The sequence below is a fragment of the Frieseomelitta varia genome, unplaced genomic scaffold, assembly GCF_011392965.1.
Source record: "Frieseomelitta varia isolate USP_RPSP 00005682 unplaced genomic scaffold, Fvar_1.2 scaffold_375, whole genome shotgun sequence".
In the NCBI taxonomy this organism is placed as follows: Eukaryota; Metazoa; Arthropoda; class Insecta; order Hymenoptera; family Apidae; genus Frieseomelitta; species Frieseomelitta varia.
The window spans coordinates 91611-105709 of record NW_025110118.1 but is presented as its reverse complement, the minus strand read 5'-3'; the positions used below and the strand labels follow the sequence as shown (position 1 = coordinate 105709).

The following is a 14099-nucleotide window of genomic DNA, read 5'->3' as shown; positions in this document are numbered from 1 at the left end:
TTGTTTCAAATATACTTAAAACTGACAAAATATTGCAATTTTGGGACAAAAAATTCTCAACGTAAGAAATTAACCACTTGTGCTGGTAACTGATTGCGGACCATAACGAGTGACCAAACCGTACACAATAAATCGTCGCTTTCTTTTTAAACTCATCGGTATGATATCGGTGTGATATCACTGTGAGATGGATAGAAATTATTGAGAAGTAATAAATTTATTACTTGTTTCAAATATACTTAAAACTGAGAAAATATTGCAATTTTGGGACAAAAAATTCTCGACGTGTGTGGCACGTCATTCCAGCGCAAGAGCTTAAACCTTCCAATAATTACCGATAACATAAGCTCGAAAACAGAGAGGCTTGTACTCGAGCCTCTTGGCATACTTGACCGACGCGCAATTGTCCCTCAGGCAGTAGAGGTGTCTCTCGCCAAGAACCACGATCCCGACCTCGAAGCTACTCAGAGTGACAACCTGGATACCGAGAACCGCTTCACCGACGTTATACGTCGAATCTGGCTCGAGATTGTTGGCGTTGTTCGCGTCGATCGCGATTTCGGTTTCGGAGATCCGTTCCTTCTTGTTTCTCGACCACTCGGCCATGCTTTGGTACCTACGCGCAACGACAACACGCCACTTTAGCATCTTGGTTACTTGGTCGTTTACTTACTCCGGTTACTGTGAGTCGCGTTACGCTCGACTCGTCGGTCACACGGTCGCCAGCACGTGCCTGTGACACTCGAGACACCAGGAGGAGCTGGCGGCGACGAACAGATCGTATCGCGGGACGTACACGATCGGCTCGGCCAGCAATCGATTCCTCGTCGCTTGGACGAACGCAAACACCTCTTGCTCGTAGAACAGAAGCGTCCCGTCCAGGCACTGAACGCACAGAAAGTCCCTGCCTCGAACGCCGCCGAACGGTCCCACCGTCAACGAGGCTGGGAATCTCGACAGCCGGTGCTCGTAGGCGATCTTCAGCTCGCAACGATCCCCTGTCGATCATAAATGCCATTCGTTCATCGTCGCTTCATCCCCCCTGAACTGTTACACGCTCGGAGTGTAACAGAGAACGGATCGCGCGACGAACGTTTGGTCACGCTTGCCAATTCACCCGGAGGCGTTTCTTTCGCCTTTCTCGTGAAAGCTGCCTCGACCAACGTTTGCCCGCGCAATCTCTCGCGACGCGTTCCCGCGAGCCGATTGCGAAAGACAGAGATCGAAGCGAGTAGTACCCAGAGGCAAGCCGTATTCGTTGGATTCCTCGACCAGAGCCACGTCAAACACCATCAACTTGGAGGCCGTCAACACCGCCAGCCGTAAATCTTGCGAGCCTCTGCAAACGATCCAACCGATCAACTATCAGTCTCTTTTTCGACTGGTTCCATTTTCCACCGTCGACGCTACTACTCACGAGACAAACCTGCCCGTCTTCAAGTCCACGATACAATCGTCCAAGCGAGTCTCGATCATCAGGTCCGTCGACTTGTAGTTGGTCGGCGACTTTGTCTCGTCCACCCATTGCGACGACGGCTTGTACATTCTCAGGTAACCATCGTGGCTTCCCACCACCAGGATGTCGTGCCTCTCCTTTCCAAACAACGGCGCTGCCAGCAAGCTGTGCCTGTCGAACGTTTCGTTCGCCCCGCACCTCGTTCGCCACCATTCTTTCGTCTTGAACAACGACATCGTTCCAAACGCGATGCGATCTACCACCGACTAAAAACTACCTTTTCGCGTCCTTCGTCGACGTTGCCATGGAACCGTTGTTTCAAAACATCGCTCTCCACTGTAGACTGTGCTTACTTACGTATTTACTATAATTTAGATCGATCGACGACGCGACAGCGACAACGATCCCTATTATCCATCCGATAGTTTTTTTTTTTCTTTCTTTCTTTCTTTCTTTCTTTCTTTTTTTTTTGGTTCTCGAAAGTTTCTCGTAGCTCGCTAGAATCAAATTTCCCGCCACGGCTCCGTCGGTGATTCGTACGGTCGGCAGATGACGGGAATATGCAGGTTTACTCCTAATAAATATATTACGAGAATTAATAAGAAACCACAAAAACTACCATTTAACTATCAGTTAACAACTGAAACTATAATATTTCATTTTCTTCTTTCTTTTTTTGTAATCAACGTTGCCGCTCGTTTAAGATCGTTTTAAAAATGCGCGCGCCGCCATACAAATGGCGCTCGCGTCTGTCGCGACTTGTCTCCAGTTCAGCAGTTTCGTCGTTACCTTCTTCTCGAAACGTTCAAACACCAGCAGAATCGAGACAACATGGAGCCCCAAGACGTCTACTACAGCAAAGCGGAATACGTGGAAACGGTAGGGAACGCGGAACTCGAAAATCTCTGATGATAGTACTGATGAAAGAGTTACATGTACGACATAACCTCTTTCTTTTTCGTACGTTGTAATTTTGACGTTTTAGGCTAGCGGAAACAAGGTGAGCAGGCACACGGTTCTCTGCGGCTCGCAGAACATTGTGTTACACGGGAAAGTGATCGTGCAGTCGGACGCGATTATCAGGGGCGATCTCGCAAACGTTCGGACTGGACGTTACTGCATCATCAGTAAGAACGCCATCATACGGCCACCGTTTAAAAAGTTTAGCCGAGGGTTAGTAACAATTGGCGATTCCTTAACTTCTTAGCCATTGCACAGCCACAGTGGTTCATTTAGTCCAAGAGAACTGTACACCTCGTTGTTATGGGTTTGCTAATTCCTTTTGTGAAAGACTTGTACTTGTTTGTTCTTTCAATTTCAAAACTTGTAGTAACTTGCTTGTTTCTTAGTCGATTCTTTAAATTCTTTATAAAACAAACTTCAACACATTCAGCTTCTAAGCCAGATTTGTATGATGCTCTCAGGAAGCCACAAGATTTAGTCTCATTTACACTTCAGATGTTTCAATAGAATACACCATACTTAATTTCTATGTATGTAATGTTTCAATTAAAATTTGCAATCGTTGAATAGTGACTCTGTTTCACGATATTATCTAATTGGTTGTGACGTTCGAAATTTGATTAACTGACCAAATTCATTTCATTTCAACATGTTAATTCATTCCCTTCTCCAATTTGAAAATTTTAATTTTAATTCAAAGGTTATTCCAACATAGTCGCACAGTGTGAAGCACTATGCTGGATATGAATTTCACATGAGTTTTGCAGTTTGCAAAACGTTAAGCAAGTACAGAAGTACAGTCTCTTGGCGAGAAATCTCGCGACAGCTAAGAAGTTGGATAATTTTGACCAGAAGGAAACAAAGTTCGACCAATAACTGTTTGTCGTTGCTTTTATTCAGCGTTGCCTTCTTTCCTCTGACGATGGGAGACCATGTGTTTGTCGGGGAACGGGCGGTGATCAACGCGGCGATCGTCGGCTCTTACATATACATAGGAAAAGATGCTGTGATCGTACGTACGCTCTTTGCAGGCTTTATTAACACCGAGTCGCGCGAGCGACCCGCTGCTAGTAGACAAGTAAAAACTGTGCTCGTTTGCAACTACCGTAGGGAAGGAGGTGCGTGCTGAAGGACTGCTGCTACATCGAGGACGGGGCGGTTGTACCGCCGGAGACGGTGATCCCCTCGTTCACACGTTTCGCCGGCAATCCTGCCAAGTGCGTCGAAGATCTACCCGAGTGCACGCTCGACCTCATGCTGGAATTCACCAAAAATTACTATCAACACTTTCTACCGCTGAGCGCTTAACGCGTTTTGGAAACATTCGGTTGTACTAGGCCGATCCGTTCTCGAACTCGCGAATCTCTTGGTCGACTAGTTCGAACGGATCGACTTGGCTGCGTGGCACTGCGTCGTCGTTGGTCAACCATCGGTCGATCGAGCCTTCGACTCGGCACCAGAGAAACTCCGCCGCCAGCACGACGAGACTCAGAAGCGTCCCGTAACCCACGGCGACCAACGCAAAGTAGCACTCGGTGATACCTATCCTGACGAAGCTCGTACTTCCGTGGCACTTGGGCTTCTTCGTGTACAGTCGGCTGTCCTCGCGAGTTTGCAGACCGGTCTCGCTCACCACCAAAGCCCTGAAAACGATCCTGCTTCATCGTGAACTGCTCTCGTCTCGTCGCTCCAGTTCGCCGCCGCCTTACGCGTTCTTCACGATCTCCAAGTACGGCGACCGAGTTTGCATCACCAGAAGCGGATACAGCATGTTCAGCACGTCGATCTCCATGATCCCGCACTTCTCTTCCTCCAGATACGTCTCCTGCACTATCTTGTAGAAGGCGCCCAGCTCCGCGTGGAACGCAAACAGCCCGTTTCTGACGCGACGAACTCCCTCCTGCACCGTCATCCACGAGCCATTATGACCCTTTGGCTCGATCTTTTGATCCACCAACGCTCTTCGTACCGGATCCTGAAACGTCTGCGAACGAGACGAAGTCTAGCTGGCATCGTTAGCGAGTCATGGTGTATGTGTGACGTATGTTAGCAAGTAATCAAGTAAGTACGTTCGCCTTAGTACCTTGAAGTAATGCCGACTGTAGACCACGTCTTGAACCCCCAATTTCAACGGACTGTGTAACAGGTCGGCGGGAGTTTTGATGGAGTCGGTGGTCGATTGGAGCAGAGCGACGATGTTGGCCGTGTAAGAAGCGTACAAGTTGAGAGCAGCGATCAGCAGCATCAGAGTGACGATTCGGGGGGGAACGCGATACGGCTCGTAAGAGTATCCTGCGAAATCCATCGCACGACTCGATTCACCGCTCCAGCACCAAGACCCGATTCGAATTTTCTCGCTCACCCTGTTGCGCGATAGCTCCCAGCACCACCATGAAGCTATCGCCGAGCGTTAGCTCGCTCTGATGGAACTGCTGCCAGTACTCGGCGTTGTTGGCCGACATGCCACGACGGTACTCCCACTTGGCCGAGACGGAGAGCAACGCGAGCACCAGCAGGAGAAACACGCCGATCGCTATCCAGACGGACCGTTGAAACGGCAGCACGAAGATGTTGCTGATGCTCGACAGCAGCGGTTGACGGAAGATGAAGTGCGCACTGCGGCAGATTCGACCGTGTTCCAGCGTTTCGCCCTAACGTTTTTATTGACTTTGCCGGCTTACTTGGTGCGCGTGTAAAGTTGTATGTAATCGACCACCCCGATACGCTGCGGAATAAAGAAGGTCGCGGTGCCACCTATGTCGATCTCACGACGTTGCAACATTCCCGTCATGCCGTTCCACGTCCCGTTCTTGTCCCGGTATCCCCAGCTGTCCGTCACGCGAAACTCGATGCTAGAACGAGGCGGCAAGAGAAACGGATTTCATTGACACGAGTCGAGTAATATCGTCTCTTGTCCCGATGCTTCTTCGACGCGTTCATTTTTTTTTTTTTTTATTCTATGTTTATATCTGGGGTGGCTGTCGGACAAAATTATTTACTCGATTACCGTCCAGAGGTTTTGCTCGTAAGAGGACAATGTTGTACTGTTTTTCATACGTCGTGTAACGGCGCGTAAAATTTGTTTCCCAGTGGTATTGTTTTTTTTTTTTTGAGAGTTGAAAGCGACTTTTAATTTTTTAAACAGATATATGTATTGTAATATATTCTATATATATTATATTATAATTTATTGTATCATATTTTATATTTATATATAATTATATACAATTATATATAATTATATTTTATAATATTATAATATTTATCATGTCTTCTTTTCAATATCATGTCACACTTACACAAGATCAGAAACGAAATATGTATATTGAATATCGACGTGCTCTTTATTGAGATTTACAGTTCAATTCAGACCTCTATTCACTGCAATACACTTTTGTGTTTTTTATGCAATACACTTTTGGTGGCTTCTGCTATTTGCATTTATGATTGATACATATTTGTTACATTAAATGAGTTGAATCAATTGAATTAATGAATTTGTGCCTTAAAAATTGCTCCTCGCATTCTAAACTGACTGGCATGAGATTTACGATCATAGATAATGATCTATAACTGAGATATGCAAAAAATGTGTAAAAATTTCTAATCTCGAGCACGTCCATGTCATAAATATGTTGTAGCAGTGTTACCTAGTTGACAAGTAGGTTTGTACATTTTGTACGCTTGTAACTGGGTAATAATACAGACCTAATCGGAGCATAAAACCAGTAAAAGTGTAAAATACGACATATCCGTATTGGACGTGGAATCACGTGCACGTAAGAAATAGTGCTATTACCGTTGGCCTTCACAAATAGTTTTGTCTGTTTTGCACGCTCTAACAGCAAGCGACAATACAAATCTCGATAAGAAACACCGACAGGTACATTAGTATCCGAAACATTTTTTTTTTTCTGAGCTTCTGCAAGTGTAAAGGTCAATTCTGAAGAAGACGAATTGCATACAACTTTGTCCTCTTTCATTTTTCTGTTGTTTACGAGAAAAAAAAAAACACTGGACGATAAATTCACGAGCCTGTACGTACACACGGTGTCTATAAAGTCTCTTTGCAATTTCAAAAATTTATCACAAAGGCAAATGAAAAGACAGACGAGTGAAAATTGTTACAAAATGAGACGTGTATATTTAAGTTCTCTCTTCTTTTTTTTTTTTTTTTTTTCGTCAGATTCGTTACGTGTACAATTTTTGAAAATTGGAAAGAGACTTCATGGACACCCCGTGCGTACACCTATTATACTTGTAGATTATACATATGAATACCATTATTCGCCTAGATTCCACGGGGACACGCGTAACAGAACACAGCCGTGCGCGGAATTTGAAATGAGACGAAAAAAAAAAAAAAAAGGAAAAAGAAACGACAAGAGAAGAGAGGAGAAAGAAGAAACTGGCTGGATGCTGGGGAGGGCAAGAACAGGTGGGACTCACGTTGCGTTCATTCGGTTCGCTATGTGCATCACCCATGGATAGTTGGCCTTCGTAACTGGATCTATGTGCTTATTCTCGTAATCGGTTAAGTGGTTGATCGTATCGGGATCGGTCATCTGCGGAAAGGCAAATGCGAGGTTAATTTATTATATCGTTGTTACTGCGATTATTGGCGATCGCCCCCTCCTCCCCCACGTTCCGCCGGCGGACGAGCGGCAATAATTAACAACGCGAGCTCGCGGCTTCCACTTATCGCCTCCCGTTTTAATCCGAGACGAAATCCACTCTCGCGCACTCTCCCCGCCGCCCGTTCCCTTTGTTTGTTTTCTCGCAAATCCACCGGCGGTGAACGATAATTCTCGGAGCGTGATCGACGAGATTGCGCGGAATACCACGAGGCAGGATTTCAAGGTCGTTCGTCGAAGATCTCTCCGTCGTCGCGACGTCGGGCGAAGATCGATCGCGCGAACGCCACGATCGGCCGTCCAGGTTCCACGGTTCTCCGTCAGAAGCTCGCGAAACGGGCTAGGTCTGTAGACAGAGGTCATCTGCCAGGCGATCGAGCCATCCTCGACCTCGGGCCTGACCTCGGTGGCCACCGTCACCTCGCTGTCGGGATACACGGCCATGTCCCGGAACGTTTGCTCCACGGTAACGTTCTCGTCGTCGGTGACGTTTTCACCGATCGTTCCATCTCGAAGCAGCAGCCATCTGGTCGGCGCGGAGAACATGCCGCTCGCGTTTGCCTGCGAATCAGGTCGTCGACGATATATATCACGTATATAAGTTATATACGTGATACGACAGGGTGTCCATGAAGTCTCTTTGCAATTTCAAAAATTTATTAGAAAGGCAAGCGAAAAGACAGACGAGTGAAAATTATTACCAAATGAGACGTGGAATGCAAAATTGAGTAAAAATACGAAAATTTGAAAAAAAAAAAAAATATTTCTTATTGTAAAAACATGAAGATAAACTTGACTATCTTGATTCTTTATAGTATTAGGAAACTGAAGCTAAGTTTTTTTTTTAACTTTTAAGATTAGATTTCTTCCTGGTTGAAGAAATTAAAAGAACATAAAATCAATTTTGCACCAGAATTTCTTCATTGCTTAGATTTACAAGCTTTATCATATCTTAATATCTCATCCATAAGCTTAGATAATATTTCGTCCATTTGCTTAGATAATAGCTCTAATACGTCTTGGCACACTTTCAAACAGTCTTGAGCAGAAATCAGGTGGCATTTGATTCCACTGTTCTACAACACGAGCATGTAGTTTTAGTACTGAGCTAGGAAGAGATTTGTATGCGTTTAGAATTTTCATTTCAATATATAGATTCTCGATGGGAGTTTTTATTAGCAAAAAAGCGTAACTAATTAGCTGACTACTCAGGCATTTCCAATCTTAGATTGGCCCAACCAAAACCCCCATCGAGAATCTATGGGATATATTGAAATAAAAATTCTAGACCTGTAGAAATACTGAAATTATATGCTCGCGTTATAAAACAGTAGAATCAAATGCCATCTGATTTCTGCTCAAGACTGTTTGAAAGTATGCCAAGACATATTAGAGCTATTATCTAAGCAAATTGGCTTATGAATGAAACATTAAGGTATGATAAAGCTAGTAAATCTGAACTATGAAAGAATTCTGGTGCAAAATTGATTCTATTTTTTTTTTTAATTTTTTCAGCCAGGAAGAAACCTAATCTTAAAAGTCAAAGAAATAGCTTCAGTTTTCTAAACCTATAAAGAATCAGATAGTCAAGTTTATTTTCACGTTTTTATACTTTATTTGACAATGAGAAATACTTTTCTTAAAAATTTTTGTTATTGACTCAATGTTGCATCCCCACTGTATTTAAATTTCTTTCTGCTTTATTTAATACACCTCTATATGGACACCATTAGTTCCACGAAACACGTCAAGATGTTTTATCAAACACTGTCCCTGTCTGCCTCTATAAATTTCTTGTGCCATGCACGAATTGATGGATCTCTTCCATACTTAGTTCTGAAGTTTCGCCGAGTCTGTAGATTCGATTTGGTGTTTCAACAAACCATGATTCACACTGTGCCTTCTCTTCAGGAGCAGGAACCCATTTCGTAAGGGGTTAACATTTAACTGTATCTTATTCATCAACTCAAGACTACGTGAAATGCAACGTGATAAAAACCTTGATAACCACCGAGTACATGGAACAAATCTGACGAAAGATATCTCATCGATTGCCTCTGTAATAAATTTTTGAAATTGTAAAAGGACTTTATTATCGTGTGTCGAACAACACTGATCTAAAGCAGAGGGACATGTCAGGAAATCGAGTACCGTCTTAACGTGTGCTTCGTGCAACTAATGCCGCCCATACAAAGGTGTATTAAATGAGGCAGAAAAAAAAAAACTTAGATATACACGTCTCATTTTGCAACAATTTCCACTTGTCTGCCTTCTCGTTTGCCCTTGTGATGAATTTTTGAAATTGTGAAAAGAGACTTCATGGACACGCCGTACGTCACACGTACCGCTCGTAAAAGTGGAACCGCGTAGTCGCAGTCCAGATCCAGCACGTACAACACTCGATGATCCCAGAGGTCGCGGTCCGTTCGTACTTCGAGTCCCTCGAGCTCGGCGCGTATCTCGTGAGCGAGGCCGCTCCTCGACATCACTCTGGAGAGCCGGATCGTCTCGTCTGCGGATCCGTCGCTTTTGATTCTCTCTTTGATTTTCAAATAAGCGAAACGAGCTGCGATCTTCTCACCTTGGTCCAAGCGACAGAGATACGCCGACACTCTGACCGGCGGAAACAGTATAGTGACGGCGTCGTCGATCAGCTGGACGAACGACGAGTCGTACGCGAGCACGTCCGCTAAAACGGCGAGGAGGCAGAGAATGCGAACAAACAGAAGCATGGCGAAGTCGTCGTCGAAGCTTGCAATCGGTAACAGAACCTCCTGCGTTTGGAGACGTTGCACGAACCTCGATGAAATATTCAAAGCGACTGGAAATACTCGAAATAACGGGGCACAGTAATTTCTGTCTCGGAGAGACAGTAAGATTATCGACGCTGTAATTTCTCGTCTCGGGGCGAGCGTTTACCTTAACCGGTAATTGATGCAAAACGTCGCGACGCTTCCGACAGCCTCTCCGATCGATACGTCGATACGTCGGTTGAGATTTGGCCGCGAGCATGCGACACGATAGCTGTCGGCATTACATCGATTCGCGGAGGCAGATCGTAGAACGCGCAATGTGAGATATTCAAAGTACAATGTATTTTACAATTTTACAACTCTTGTTACTTTTGTAAGATATATTACAGGGTAGCTGATTGTACGTCTAAAAATAATGAAAAAAGGCCATATAAATGTACGTCCCCTGTGTCTGTCTTCGTTTATGAGATGTAATGAATTTTATAAACAGAGCAAACTCTACTAAGCTACTTTTACCAGGTATATTCAATTTTCATAATAATCATAATTGGGATGTTGTTGTGCATTCAAGACATCAACGCCAGTTTCGTTTAAACGTGCGGGCAGGGATAATTGATAAATTTTTAATTGGATCTTTCTTCTCTTGATGGGAAACTAACGGGCACAAAGTACGTTGATTGTTTACAAGCACGCGTTTGCACGAAATGTCAGAGTAAGTTCCAGTCGATGTTAGACTTTGTAGACGCGGTTTATGCACGATGGAGCTCCGCCGAATTTTAGCCGAGTGGCCAGGCAATTTTTAAATCGACACTTTGCAAATAAATGGATCGGTCGTGGAGGTCCTGTTGCATGGCCTTGCTCGTTCTCCGGATTTGAATCCATTAGATTTTCACTCGCGGGGACATTTAAAATCTATCGTGTACGCAACGTCGATTGAACATGCTGAAATACCACGAAATAGAATAGAGCAAGGCTTCCCGACAAATTCGAGAAACACCAGGAACGATAGAGAGAGTAACCAAATGAATGACAAGACGCGTGCAAGGTGATCGTTTCGAGCAACTTTTGTAACAGTAATTAAAACAGAAAATCCATTGTATCTCGTAAACGAAGACAGACAGGACATATATTTATATGACTCTTTTTCATTATTTTTAGGCGTACAATCAGCTCCCGAAGTGTTCATAGTTGAAATTGAAGCACGAAAAATTGTTTATACGGTTTTTTTTACAACGTGGTTTTTAATAAGTTACACGTACAATAACGTACAATATACGTCGATTTATCGTTAATCGATAAACTGAAGCGCGTAAAGTGAAGTGTAAAAATTGATACATTCCTCTTCGCAAGGTAGTTTGTAACGTTACCTGTGATTTTTATAAAATATATATCGTTTTATCGTTAATCGATAAATTGAAGCGTGAAAAATTAAGTATAAAAATTGATACGTTCTTTGTTTTTTTCGCAGCGTAGTTTCGTACCTACAGCTATAACGTTGCCTACAGCTTTTATTAAAATTAAAATTATTTAACAATATAAGTGTAAATAATATAATAATATAATAATAATAATTATTATTACAGTTTTAAATGTAAGAATCGATGCTCTGTTTTGAAACTTCCTTTTTCGCAAGAGTGACATTTGCTTCTTTACTTTTATCTCTACGAGACGAGTTTAAGAGTGTAATTATCATTAAAATTACCGAAAATTTTCAACGCAGTAACACCAAATTTATTCAACCATCGTGTCTAACTTTCATCGATTTCGAAACGAGTTTTTAAAAGATTACCAATTCTGGATAAACTGAATTTTACGTTAACGTCAATTTTGTTTGCCCAGCTATGGCCAAAATGAAAAAAAAAATAGCCAAAGTCGTTGCAACCAAGCACTAAATTCCACGGCAGCAGCTTAAACATTCGGAGGAAATTTCAAAAGCCAGACACAAAGAAATACTTTAAGGAACTACGTTGGAAGAACATCGTACCAGAAAGTCATTGAGAACAAATGCAAGTGAGGATTTGATTAACTATTTTATCACAAGTTCCAAAGTATAAGAAATGGTCAAAGTATATTGAATGTATTAAACTAAAAAGCTTTGATTATAGTGGAATTCAAGAGCGTGTAACAACGTATGACTCGAACGAGTGATAATCTCTTCGTACTTACGAGAAGAAACAAGTTTATCAGAATCGGAAATCGCAGTGACGCTTGAGAGACGTTGCTTTTTATTAAACAGTTGTGAAATTATATTTGCTAATATAAAGAAGACCCATTAACATAAACAAATTATAAATTTGTGTTTCCTAATATAAATGTAACGAATTCTAAAATTATATTTCCTGATAGAAACAAGACTCATTAAGTAATGATAAAAAAATGACAATATAAAATATTGTACACGAATGACAAATTATAAAATTATGTTTCCTAATATAAATTAAACAAAATTGTAAAATTGTACTTTCTAATTTAAAAAAGACCCATTAATATAAATAAACGACAAATCATAAAATTATAATTCCTAATATAAATGAAACAAATTCTAAAATTGTATCTCCTAATAGAAACAAGACTCATTAAGTAATGATAAATAAAGGACAATATAAAATATTGTACATTGTAATGACAAATTATAAAATTATACTTCCTAATATAAATTAAACAAAATTGTAAAATTGTACTTTCTAATATAAAATAGACCCATTAACAAACGACAAATTATAAAATTATGTTTCCTAATATAAATGAAACGAATTCTAAAATTATATTTCCTGATAGAAACAAGACTCATTAAGTAATGATAAAAAAATGACAATATAAAATATTGTACACGAATGACAAATTATAAAATTATGTTTCCTAATATAAATTAAACAAAATTGTAAAATTGTACTTTCTAATTTAAAGTAGACCCATTAACAAACGACAAATTATAAAATTATGTTTCCTAATATAAATGAAACGAATTCTAAAATTATATTTCCTGATAGAAACAAGACTCATTAAGTAATAATAAATAAATGACAATATAAAATATTGTACATGAATGACAAATTATAAAATTATGATTCCTAATATAAATTAAACAAAATTGTAAAATTGTACTTTCTAATTTAAAGAAGACCCATTAATATAAATAAACGACAAATTATAAAATTATAATTCCTAATATAAATTAAACAGAATTGTAAAGTTGTACTTCCTAATATAAAGAAGACCCATTGACATAAACAAACGACAAATTATAAAATCATGTTTCCTAATATAAATGAGACAAATTTTAAAATTATATTTTCTAATATAAATGTAATAAATTCTAAAATTATATTTCCTAATAGAAACAAGATTAAGATATAAATGTAACAAATATAACAAATTCTAAAATTATATTTCCTAATAGAAAATTATATTTCCTAATAGAAAATTATATTTCCTAATATAAATGTAACAAATTCTAAAATTATATTTCCCAATAGAAACAAGACTCATTAATGATAAATAAAGGACAATATAAAATATTGTACACGAATGACAAATTATGAAATTATATTTCCTAACATTAATTAAACAAAATTCTAAAATTGTATTTCCTAATATAAACAAGACTCACTAAATAATGATAAATAAAAGACAATATAAAATACTATACACAAATGACAAATTATAAAATTATATTTCCCAACACAAACAAGACTCATTAACGTAAACAAACGACAAATTACAAAATTATACTTCCTAAAAATTGTGTAAAATTGACCCATTAACGCAAACAAATGACAAATTTCCTTTGTTTTTTTTTTTTTTTTTTAGGATTCTCGGTTCAGGCGGAAGTTGTACAATTATTCTCCTACATGTGGAAACGACGACAAAGGACTGACGCGACACAAGAATGGAAGAAAGGTTGTTACACATCTGGCAAAAACCTGTGCTGATTGCGAGTCGAGGCTCCGGCGGAGGTGAGAAATCCGACTATGCGCGTATCGTTGTTCTCATCGGCGCGTCGCGTGACGAGATAGTGATGAACACGTGCGCGCCGAGTCTACGAACGAGCCGTGGTGACTGGGAGGTGGATTACACGCTCTCTAATCTCATAACCCCGTAAGCTCTACGTTCCACGTTCGACGTATGTATGTAAGCCGCGCGATCCTCTTCACGCGTGAGCGTGCTATCGCGACGATTACGTCAGGATTCGCGGGAAAGCCGCGTTTGTTTTAACGAACGGAGGTTCTTCCTTCTTCGCCGGCCACGCGAATGAAAATCCAAGGCGAATGAAACCGAGTCGAGTCGAGTCGA

The 14099-nt window shown here is 40.9% G+C and overlaps 3 protein-coding genes across 4 annotated transcripts in view; 1 reads left to right on the top strand and 2 right to left on the bottom strand.

The window, feature by feature from the left end:
• Positions 1 to 2096, bottom strand: part of LOC122531103 (protein PTHB1) — a gene marked incomplete at its 3' end in the record, with an annotated part of 4639 nt that extends 2543 nt beyond the window's left edge. The window contains exons 1-4 of the mRNA XM_043658701.1: positions 1418 to 2096; positions 1239 to 1339; positions 734 to 998; positions 336 to 616 (exon numbers count right to left, since the gene is read on the bottom strand). Coding sequence (XP_043514636.1) covers positions 336 to 616; positions 734 to 998; positions 1239 to 1339; positions 1418 to 1692 — 922 coding nt within the window. The remainder of the gene's footprint in view (positions 1 to 335; positions 617 to 733; positions 999 to 1238; positions 1340 to 1417) is intronic.
• Positions 2097 to 2174: 78 nt separating this feature from the next.
• Positions 2175 to 4406, top strand: LOC122531112 (dynactin subunit 5). 2 transcript variants are annotated; one of them, XM_043658721.1, is made up of 5 exons: positions 2175 to 2335; positions 2442 to 2629; positions 3320 to 3431; positions 3530 to 3729; positions 3764 to 4406. In XM_043658721.1, the coding sequence occupies exons 1-4, from the start codon at positions 2288 to 2290 to the stop codon at positions 3725 to 3727; spliced, it is 546 nt and encodes a 181-aa protein (XP_043514656.1). In that variant the 5' UTR covers positions 2175 to 2287; the 3' UTR covers positions 3728 to 3729; positions 3764 to 4406. The 2 variants fall into 2 exon arrangements, with proteins under 2 accessions (XP_043514656.1, XP_043514655.1); XM_043658720.1 differs by having other exon boundaries at positions 2176 to 2335; positions 3530 to 4406.
• Positions 3432 to 9808, bottom strand: LOC122531114 (glutamate receptor 1-like). The gene is made up of 9 exons (XM_043658722.1): positions 9635 to 9808; positions 9399 to 9565; positions 7261 to 7614; positions 6869 to 6984; positions 5101 to 5271; positions 4782 to 5035; positions 4503 to 4711; positions 4129 to 4403; positions 3432 to 4062 (listed from the first exon to the last, which is right to left on the bottom strand). Exons 1-9 carry the CDS (start codon positions 9783 to 9785, stop codon positions 3753 to 3755), a joined length of 2007 nt encoding a protein of 668 aa, XP_043514657.1. The 5' UTR covers positions 9786 to 9808; the 3' UTR covers positions 3432 to 3752.
• Between the last annotated feature and the right edge of the window lie 4291 nt (positions 9809 to 14099).

Coding starts and splice junctions, on each gene's coding strand:
- LOC122531114 (XM_043658722.1), bottom strand. CDS start 9,785: ATGCTTCTGTTTGTTCGCATTCTCTGCCTCCTCGCCGTTTTAGCGGAC. Junction 5,272..6,868: donor GCGAACCGAATGAACGCAAC/GTGAGTCCCACC, acceptor GCCTCGTTCTAG/CATCGAGTTTCGCGTGACGG. Junction 4,712..4,781: donor GGGAGCTATCGCGCAACAGG/GTGAGCGAGAAA, acceptor TGGATTTCGCAG/GATACTCTTACGAGCCGTAT.
- LOC122531112 (XM_043658721.1), top strand. CDS start 2,288: ATGGAGCCCCAAGACGTCTACTACAGCAAAGCGGAATACGTGGAAACG. Junction 2,630..3,319: donor TTTAAAAAGTTTAGCCGAGG/GTTAGTAACAAT, acceptor GCTTTTATTCAG/CGTTGCCTTCTTTCCTCTGA. Junction 3,432..3,529: donor TAGGAAAAGATGCTGTGATC/GTACGTACGCTC, acceptor CAACTACCGTAG/GGAAGGAGGTGCGTGCTGAA.